Genomic DNA, 11068 nt, shown 5'->3' with positions numbered 1-11068 from the left:
GGGCGCTGCGCCCATTGGCCAAAGAAGATCACCTGTTTGGGTCTCATGTTATTTTAGACTAAAATATATATATTTTTAATTATTATTTAATTCCCATTTTTAACAACATGAAAAAGACTATTCAAACATGACATTAAAATATAAATCTAAAAAATTACAGAAATCTCTTGGGGGTGCTGGGCGGGTGCTATGGCTATTATAAGGGGAGCTACAGCACAACCTAGCTCCTCCATGGCGTTGCCACCCTCTCTAACTGTAACGTTTTGGGGCCGATTGGTGGGATTGCTGTGAACGAAGTACACGTGATACACTGGTAAGAGCAAATGAGGTTTAACCATGTATGCAGCTAATCTAAATAGTTCACTTTTCTGTACTGTGTGAACAGTTAACTTTTCTTTTGCGGGGTACATATATTCCAACAAAACAAGTTCCTTCCCGAGACTATTCTGCTGCCCAAGACGATTGTGACTGGTTTAAAGAAACAACCTAGAGCGTTTTTCTCTCCTATCCTGGAATGTATATGTGGTGTAGCCAGACCTTACTCCACAGCGCTGTGGAGATGGCAATGCAAGACTAGGGGCTCAGTTACTGAAGTTATAATCTTTAAAAGGTGCTATACTTGGAAGTGACTCTTTATCACCACCCTCGGCATCCGATACCGATGCACAAGGCACGTTCAGCCGAACTGGCTTTCTAAACAAAGAAGAGACGCTCAGGTCACAACACACACGGAGGGAGTGTGACTTCATTCTCTGCTCAGGATGCCATTACTCCACAATATCTTTACATAGCAAATATGTGTTTGCTGTTATATTAATGTTCTGAATATTGAGTACAGCCCCTTTACAGAATAAAATCTACATTTTCCAAGCTCTACTTTTGTCTATTACCTATCAATGCTGCAGCCCCTTTGCTGGCCAGAGTGAAAAGGGGTGTATATATTTACCTTTTTAAATAATCTGATAAAAATCAAGCTCTTTTTATTTGATGGCCATTTTTATTTTATTTAAAACTTGGTAAATGCAGTGTTAATAGTGATAAGAATGACCTGTTGTGTAAATAGTATTGAATGATCGCCTGTATAAACCCCATATTTTGATCTAAAATTAGTTAAAAAGTAAATTAATCACACACAAAAGAAACAAAAAACAGCAGTCTCAAATCGTTAACTTTAGTTTATTCATACATTTTGCTTTTTACCTTTGAAAATCTGCATATTCTGTATATTCAGTAGTTGAATAGTGTGGAAGACTTACAGCCATTTGATAGCCACATAAGACATGTATGAAGTGTTTCCCTGACGTCGACGACCAAAGTCTGCTGAGGAACCGATTGGAGAAGGCAGTCAACGTGTGACAAAGTCTTTCACACACAATACAAAACTGCTGCTGCAAAATGGCCTCGTATTAAATCCAGAATCAGGTACAGAAAGACTGACAGTAAGGAACATGAAACAGAACTGAAATGTGGTGAATATTCTGGCATGATTAACACTTAACCTTCAGTTTTTATTTACACTCACATCTGGGAATACTGCGTTATCAAAATGATTGGTGAGTCAAATGGGAGTGCTGCATCCATTTTGATTTTCAGAACGAATTAGCACTAAAAGTAAAATTAATTAGATTGAAGACATCAGTAAAACTACTTCAGGACCAACAATCAAAAACCCTGGCCATATGCAAAATTACAAAACTCACATTCTTAAATTAGTGAAAGTAAATGTCCATTACAGCGACTGCCTCTTTTAGAGGATACAGCCTACAAAAGTGTGTAATTCTGAAGACTACTGGGTTGTACCTGTACTGTACACCAAGAGACTCTACCCTCACAAAGAGCAAACTGATGATCCTCATCCAAATAAAAGTTTAGCGTTCAAATGGCTGGCAGTAGTTCATAACAGAGGTAAACTATATATGTGTAACCTTCCAAATCTGTAATGATTGACAACTTATATTTCAACTACTGGCAAATGATGACCAACTGGACCCAATCAACTGGTAAATGCAGTGTTTACAAAATACTATGAGACTACAAGGGCATCATTAAACAAAAAAATCTATTAATTAATTGAATTAGGGCCCCTATAAACTGGGTGATAACAGCGGTTTTACAGGTTCATCTTATCTCTCATTGTGTGAGATGGTCCAATACAATCTTGGTTGCAATCTGTGTTATCAATTTTGAGGCATGTCAGATGAAAGTTTGGTGACTCTAGATAGAAAAAGAAAAGATATATGCAAGCAGAGATAAGTTATCTTGTCTAGCTACTCGCATCATGTTTTCAAAATGCAGCCATAGCACTGACACTTTACTAAAATAAATAAGAAGCGCTTATCAGATAAGCCGGCGGGGGAGGGTGTATAGCTCCAGACATCACCCCTTCTCTTCTCTGCTTCTCTTCATTGTTGTCAGATTCATCTACCAACCCTTAGAGTTTGCCTTGGACCAGCTCTTAATTTTGCTGTTAGACTGCCGGGGGACTTCCTTTGACACACATTGAGCTCCTCTCTCTTTCCATCTGAATGCATCCATGTCCCATAAATGCTGGTAACTAACTTAGCTCTAGGGAGCTTATTCCCTGGAGTTCTTATGTTTTTTTCTCCCCACAGTTTTCCTTGGATTAGGGTGTCACCTAAATCATGATTGCAACTGTTGCCGTGGTCCTGTTCCACCCTTCTAGATCCTGCTACGCCTTGCAGTGCCCTGCTACACCCTGTAATGCCATGCAATGCCTTGCTATGCCATGAACTACAACAAATACTATTTCTAGTCATAGCTCCATTATCTTTATTGTGACTATAATCACCACTGTTCATCACACCCCCAACTGGCACCGTCAGACACCGCCTACCAAGAGCCTGGGTCTGTCTGAGGTTTCTCCCTAAAAGGAAGTTTTCCTCACCACTTGAGGTTTCTGCCTAAAAGGGAGTTTTTTCCTGTCGCACTAAATGCTTGCTCTTGGTAGAATTACTGGCAATGTTGGGTCTTTGTAAATGATAGTGTGGTCTAGACCTAACTCTATCTATGTCTTGAGATAACTTGTTATGATATTAAACTATAAATATATAGGCATAATAATATAACGCATTTCTAATTACATTTCGGTAATATATCCATTACAATCTCAGTAACGTGAGTTACAATGCATTTTAACGCAACATTTAGTGGCGTTTTGTTTTTTTAAGAATTCACCAACACTGCGAAACATTTCTTCAGAAATCAAAAAAAAGCCGTATTATTTCCTGTTGCTGTATTCAATGGTTGAGATGACTGCAGAGACAGATACATTTGGGAGATGGACATTATTTTCAGGAGTTATTACGCTGTCCCGTCACTGTTCCCGTGGTCAGAGTCAGAACCAGAGACGGTACGGACAACATCTGTGTCTCAACAGGTGACGGTACATCAGCGCGGACAGCAGTGTGTCCGAGCTGCTGACATTAATTAATAAATAAATTAATGTTTAGGCTTGCTACACGCAAATATCATTGCATTTTATCAGCCGTGGAAAGTAACTATACCGTACTTCAATACAACTGTAAGGTACTTATGAGTATTTTCATTTTCTCCTACTTGCCTGTTGTACGCTTTACTTCTCTAGTTTTAATTTGCATATTCATATTAATTATACAAAATATTATGAATAATCTATGATGTATTAAAGTGGATAAAGAGGAGACTTTATTGATCCGGTGGTGAAATTCACAAGCTACCTGCCAAGTCAAATTTCCGCTGTTATTTTGGTGTAAGTAACTGAAAAGTAATGCAAAAGTAGTGTAAAACATTACAATTCAGAGACAGTAATACAACTAATTACTCTCAAATTACAGTAACTAGTAATCTATAATGCATTACATTTTGGAAGTAACTTGCCCAACCCTGGGTACGTACGTAAGCTTATGGGCACTTGTAATGTTGTGTCAGTATTATCTGTGTCATTTCACACTGCATTCTGATTGGTTAATATGTCAAGCAGTCAGATTTTGGTCCCCACTTCATTTGTCTTGTGCACACACACAAGGACACATGCAAGCGCACGCCATCAATGCGATCAACAGTCCAATGGTTTCACACTATTCCACTGATCAACAGGTGCAATGCTAAAGAAACGTAGCAATGCACCAACAAAGGCAAAGAAGAAATAGTGTTAACTATTAAACATAGAGATGTAAACAACGCAGGGTTCAAACCTTTTAAGAAAAATTGACTTATCAAATGTTTTCCGAGGGAGGAAATGCACCACACGTTTGTTATACCTCAAGGATACACACAAGTTCAGACAAGTATACAAGTTCTTTCAACTTTCAAGTTTAGTCAACTTTTTGTTTTTTTTCGGGACACAGTGTAAAGGGGCCTTTAGGAACACTAAGAACACTCTGGCAGTATCCATCACATTCAGGAAAAAAGGTATTTGGAAGAGCCTTTAAAATAGGTCAGGTCCTGTCAATCGGTTACACTGTATTCAGTTTAGAAAGGCAGACTTTGACGGATGCAGCCCCTAAAATCGGATACACAAGTGTATGTTTGTGGTCTTAGCGGTTTATAATAAAAAATAAATAAAAAATAATCTATTCAATGCAACTTCCCTGACCTCCACACTCACTTTTCATATACCTATAGAAGCCCATTCACTGCCTGTTTGTAGTCTTGTTTAAAGAAATTAATAAAAATAAGTTTTAATCTCAGTTTACCTACATAGAGCACCATAATGTGCACCCCTTTCACAAAATGTACTAATGCAAAGTTGCAGACAAACACTGACATCTTACTGCAGATGAACATTGTTACAATGGATTTGTGAATACAACATTTTAGGAAAACCAACTTTAAGTGCCACATAATGTCATTATGAATTTAAACACATGCAGAAACAATGAAAAACATATTTCCTGTGGCATGGGCATTATTTAAATCCCAAATCCTACATTTTATTTAGAATTGTCAAAATTAAAAATTCACAGTATAATCTCCACAACAGTTACCTGCAAGAGATGATGAATTTTAAGAAAGCACCCAACATTTCTGCCATAAAAATCTAATGTTGATTCCAAATTATTCTTGTACAACAAAGTACTTGAACTCAGACACAGAAACTTAAAAATAATCACAGCAAACGGATCAAAATACTTTCCAAACTTTAAATACATTAAGAATACCAGAGATCATTGCTTAAATAAATTCTACAAAAATATTTGTTGTACATGTAACATATTTACATTGACTGTAGCTTCTAGCGATTATCTCAGTGTTATCCAAAACAGACCTTATTGTTCATGATTTCCTCAAAAACTGCTTTAGTGAGTAAATGTGGGGCTTTCAGAACATAACTATCACAGTGCATTTACTCCAAACTTGAATGTACGTCTACTTTTAGTGTAAAAAATGAAATGATTTATAGTTGATCACTGCAGAACACTTTTACTGTTCAACTGGTAGTATCAACATATTTCTAACCATCAAGTTCCAAAATCATTTCAACTGCAGGTTATAATCTTGTTTGTGTCATTATAAAATACCAATGTATCTGTGCTACTTATTCTTTGCATATCAGAAAAAACGCATGATGTTTGAGTAAATCTAATCCTGTGTATTATTTTTAAAGATACACTCTCTGATATTGTTATCACACACAGTGGCAGCCTTAACCCTTAAAAACTTCCTCTCGGCTTACTGTGGCTATTTGAAAATTCCAAAGCATCAGCAGACATTTTGTAGCCTGATAATTTAGACTGAATATTACCAATCTCACAGTGTACAGATTAAGCCCAACTCTAAACTGGTGGGCCCCCACTAATTTTAGAATGTAACTGTTAAACAGAATTTACACCAGACGCATGATTAACTGCCTGAGCAAAGCAGAATTGCAACAAGTGACTTTTCTCTAGCTAGCTAGCTCTGACCAGTCAACTGTTGGAAATAGAAGTCAATGGGCACAGGGTTTTTGAAATACCCTTCTTAGCAGTAAAATATAAATATTACAATATATTTCCATGGTAATTGCCAGCTATGAGGTAATGTGTGGACCTTGGTAATTATTCCCTTTAAAATAAAAAAACACTGTTTCTCTGCATCTGAATGACGTGAAACTTACAGCTATTAAAGACAGATACCTGTAGCTCCGTGGAATCTCTTGTCATTTCGGTGCCCATGATAACAGGTTAAAGCAGTCGAAGCAGCCCTGCAGTGAAGCAAGTCTAGCAAGTCTTCTAGAGTTTCGGCTTTGAGCCGATTTTTTTCTGCGCAAGGTGCACAGTTCGCAGAAAAAATAGACAGTGAAAATGATCTGTTAATACAGACGCAGCCACCTAGAATTTCCTTCAAACAGAGTTGAATGTCCAGCCAACTTTCAGGTGCCCACCCCCTCCTGTTTTTTGACAGAGTGTATCTTTCTACTGTAAAACACGCCGATTCATTGTGTAACCATGAGATGGAGCTTCCTTTACAAAAATGTAAATAGTATATATTAGAGCTGCAAAGATTAATCGATTAGTTGTCAACTTTTAAATTAATCGCCAACTATTTTGATAATCGATTAGTCGGTTTGAGTCATTTTTATTTTCTAGTTTCTTCTCTCCTCTTTGACAGTAAACTGAATATCTTTGAGTTGTGGACAAAACAAGACATTTGAGGACGTCATCTTGGGCATTTGGGAAACACTGATCCACATTTTTCACCATTTTCTGACATTTTAGAGACCAAAAAACTAATCGATTAATCGAGAAAAGAAATTAACAGATTAATCAACTATGAAAATAATCGTTAGTTGCAGCCCTAGTATATATACGTTTCAGCAAATCATTTCTGGCAATTATTTTGTTGTTGAAACATGTTTTTTGGATTGCTTCAATTTGTTTTTTATTTTCTTTATATTAACATATTATTGTATTAGTTTTGGATTGGTGGGGGGAGTGCCCTTTTAGTACGGTTTTCAAAAGGTTTGCTTTTTGGTTCTGTGAATACATTATTTACCGTTTTAATAACAGTGGTCTCTGCATATTTACTTAAACTAACGTTCATAATTTACAGAAACAATATTGGACACATGACTATATGGACTATTTTTTGAAAGTCCATGTTAAAAATGTGACCGTTTGTCACTGTGACATTCTGTCGCATTTTTGACAAGGCAGGCTGTCCAAACAGGAACACTGACCACTCAATTCAAAAGTATGCCAAATTTCAGAATATAAGGAACCAAGCCTAAAAGTTTGACATTTGACATACGTTTAAAGCGAGTAAGCAGTGTTCCCATTTGTTACTGTGACCCTGTGGGGGGTTTTATGCTACCAGCAATGTTAGGTGCTAGAGGGTCCGAACAAAGATGGAAACACCCCATTTGGGGGTGGCAACAACATATTACAAAATCAGAGCTTTGACAAGTTTAAAAAAAAACATTTTCCCTGACCATTCCTATTCCGGAACTTTGAAAAATCGTAGCTCGAGCACAGAGACTCGGAGCAGAACGATGTCTGTCGTACATGGTCCTTGGCGGATATTAATGCGGATTTGAATCGGTTCCGAATTTTGTAGGGGTACCCGTGTTGACAGCAAGGGGCTGACCCAAACGCGTTAATAGGCATGCTTGCTAATTGTTAAATTGTACAAGTTATGTTACAGTCTTTGACCCTACTCAATTTGTAACGTCCTTGGTAAAAGCTGGCCATCGTCACAATGTTGAATGAGATGATGTGGAATGTTGATTTATTTTTCTATTAGACAATTTTCATTAAAAAATTGTATTATTGGGTGGTTTAATGTTAGTCAGGAAGAGGCCTAGATGCTGTCTACATCTGCCTACCTGGCATGTCTTTGGTTTTGGTACAGCATTTTGTGTGTGTGTGTGTGTTTCTGACTTGCTGGCAGTTTTGCTCTAGAATACATTGTTGGTGACCCCTGACTACAAAGGTTGTTGTGTGGTACATGCCCCATAATGGATTTGATTTATCCGTCCGGTAATTTGAGAACTCAATTGTTAAAATGTGTACAGATTAATTAGTTTAATCTGCACACAGCATCACAGTAGCATTACATTAAACTAGCAAGATGTACTGTAAGGATTGTCAGGTCAGGTTCACTGAAGCACGCCCCATTTACACACTGGAGAAAAAGTTGATCCCCCCCCACCCCTCAAAAGGGGCACAACACGACTGCTATTTGCTTAAAAAGGCTGAACAATTGGAGATGTTGGTAGTGAATCAGAGGTTTGGAACCAGGCTATTATGGGAAGTAGAGTCACTATTGGGTGATGAAACAAAATCAGGGAGTGTACCTTGTCGAGTGTTTCTTTAAAGCTATCATTTGTCAAGTAGCTCAACACTTTGCCAATTTTGAGACAGAAAGAAAATCATCATCACTGCTGCAATTTGAGTTTAGCCTACAATAGTATAAAAAGACTCATTGGCAAGTATGCACTTGATGACAATCAGACACAGCGAGGATAACATCATGCACGTTTACAGTGACAACATAAATGTTTATAATGCTAACAATGCTATCTGTCAAATGAGGTTCTTTTTTCCAAAATAACCCATTACCTTAGCTTACAAGGTGGGTCCATTTCCATTCTTCAGCCACTGTTTGAACTGTAAAAAGGCTGAAATGGAAAGCGGGCAGAAAACTCTGGATGACCAAACTGGACTAACTTTCCTTCCTTCAGTATGTACACAACCAACCTGTGGACATTCCTTCCAGTGAAGAGCATAGTGATTGCATAGTCTTTATAAATGATAGAGTTTTAGTCACCCTCTCCTTTTCTATTGTTGTTGCCTTCAAACATTGTCAAACTTGTGTTTTAAATAATCTTTCATAACCTTTGCAATCGGTAGATCCTCCAACAATTTCAAGCTTTGAAGGCCAATGCAGTGACGGATTTTTATTCGACACAAGTCTTGTAGAGTCCGAGGTTGTCCTGAAAGAGGAACAGAAACAGTTATCACACAGTGGAATTACACCTGCAGCTTTATATGGAAGAGCAAAAGCATTAAAAGGCCAATGGGTGTGGATTTTAAAAAGTCTGACTTTGCCATATTCTAGTGGTAGTATCAAAACGACACCATCTCATTGAATGCCATCTCAACACTCCAAATTTTGTACATCAATCATCACGCTTAAATGTTCCTCTTTCAGCTGTATGACTTTCTAAACGCCTTCCACACGCTTTAAATCAGTACCCCAAATCACTTAGCATTCACACGGTTATCAGTTGTATGCAAACAGGTGGGAAGAATCCCATTGATTCCAGGAAGTGATGTGTGGGTTTGTTATCCATCTGATGTGGGTTACGTGACTCCTCAGCCATAGACTCTTCCCCCCCACCCCACAGGAAACACCTTGCTGAGCTCCTACTCCACGCCCCGAATGACTGTTCTCGCGCTATTGTAACTTTGGCGAGCAAGTAAAAGTGTAGTGCTTCACGCTTTAAGGCACTACCACTGATTTTGGTGAAACGATTATTTTTTAAACGATTAATCTAGCGATTATTTTTTCGATTAGTTGACTAATCTAACGTTACATTTTTCGATACATTTTTCAATTAGTGATTATTTTCACATTGCTCAATTATTAACAATTTACACAAAACTAATTTCATTAAGGTTCAAATCCCTATTTATTAAAATTGTTTAACACCGCACTGTTCAAGTAAAATTAATTTGTACTGCAACCTGAAGCCAGATGTAGGCTATCAATCCAACCACAAAATAAAGTCACTTTCAGGAGGAATACAAAAATAAAAACTTAAAGTAAACAGAGCAAGTGCAAAAAGAGTAGCCTGTATTTGCTTTTTTTAAACAGTAGGTAAAATAATGAATAAGCTCTTGTTTAACATCCAAGCTCTTCTCCCTTTAATTTAACTTTAATTATTTGTATCTAAAGGTTGGTTAAGCACTGTAGGGAGGAGAAGTTGGACAGTTTTATTTGTCTCGTTCCAGTACATCTGGGTGATGGTGTCGGATATGCGTTAGCATGTTAGATGTATTTCCACTCACATACCCGACAACTGCTGAACAACGCCGACACACATTCCTCGTCTTATCCCCCACTCTCTCGCCTGTAGCCTACTACTGTAACTGACCCGAAGACCGACGTTTTCGAGGCGGGGTCGGCACCAGGCTGCAGCCATACAGTCACGAAGTTTGAACTTGAACTTGCGATCTTAAAGAGGCCGGCGGGGAACTACCACTTGCAACCACTCGCCATGCTCGTCCTTTCATGCGGCTATTGCTGACTCACTCACTGGACGGTCGACCTGACAAAAAACTGCATGTAGGCGGAGGAGCTCGGCTAGCTTCAGAGCTAAGGCGGGGCTACAGTTTAGGTGCCCCTAAAACCCTCGTATCCAACAGTAGTTCCGCATTACATTAGTTCCACATTACATTAATTAATTTGCACGCAAGTTTTATTTATTTATTTTATTTAGTGACGCGTCGACGCAAATTATTTGTGTTGATGCATTTACGTAGTCGACAAATCGTCCCAGCCCTATATGGTAGGGCTGCATTTTATTTTATATATATATATATATATATATATATATATATATTATTTTTTTTTTAATCCTCATCGCAATATCAACTGCCGCAGTAACCACAATGTTTGGCTGTGTTAGCAAAGTTGTGGACTCGGTAGTTTTTGATCATAACAAATGCACATTAACAGCCATATTGCGGCAGGGGTTGCAGCAGGGGTGACACTAAAAAAAAAACAACGCAGTGGGCCTGCGGTGAAAAGTTGAGACCGACTCAACTTTTGGAGAAACGCAACCCCGCGTCACACAGCGGTGGCCAATCATGTAACCGGAGATCAGACTTGTCAGTGTGTTTTGAGCTATCAAGCGCTGAACCGCCTGGGAGTTCGTGTAATAGCTGAATGTTTCTTTCAACAACAAAGCACTTGCTATGTCTCGCTTGTCTCTTTTCTTTCTCTCTCTCCTGTGAAATAAAGATGCCTTCAAGTGCGGTCAGAAACGTCGAAATCTATAAACAATCTGATGGAAAACCATAATTGTGGTCTACTTGTGTTTTGTTGGGGGGTTTAGCAACACAACAGGACATCACACAAATGGGCT

At 38.2% G+C, this 11068-nt stretch overlaps 1 protein-coding gene across 3 annotated transcripts in view; it reads right to left on the bottom strand.

The window, feature by feature from the left end:
- Positions 1 to 6706: 6706 nt before the first annotated feature.
- asb7 (ankyrin repeat and SOCS box containing 7) overlaps positions 6707 to 11068 on the bottom strand; it is an 18766-nt gene continuing 14404 nt past the window's right edge. For all 3 annotated transcript variants that reach the window (XM_028574559.1, XM_028574568.1, XM_028574574.1), the window contains one exon: positions 6707 to 8911. In XM_028574559.1, coding sequence (XP_028430360.1) covers positions 8772 to 8911 — 140 coding nt within the window. In that variant the 3' untranslated portion in view covers positions 6707 to 8771. The remainder of the gene's footprint in view (positions 8912 to 11068) is intronic.

The sequence above is a fragment of the Perca flavescens genome, chromosome 1, assembly GCF_004354835.1.
Source record: "Perca flavescens isolate YP-PL-M2 chromosome 1, PFLA_1.0, whole genome shotgun sequence".
In the NCBI taxonomy this organism is placed as follows: Eukaryota; Metazoa; Chordata; class Actinopteri; order Perciformes; family Percidae; genus Perca; species Perca flavescens.
Note: the sequence above shows the minus strand (reverse complement) of the source record. Positions and strands in the feature narration are given on the sequence as shown.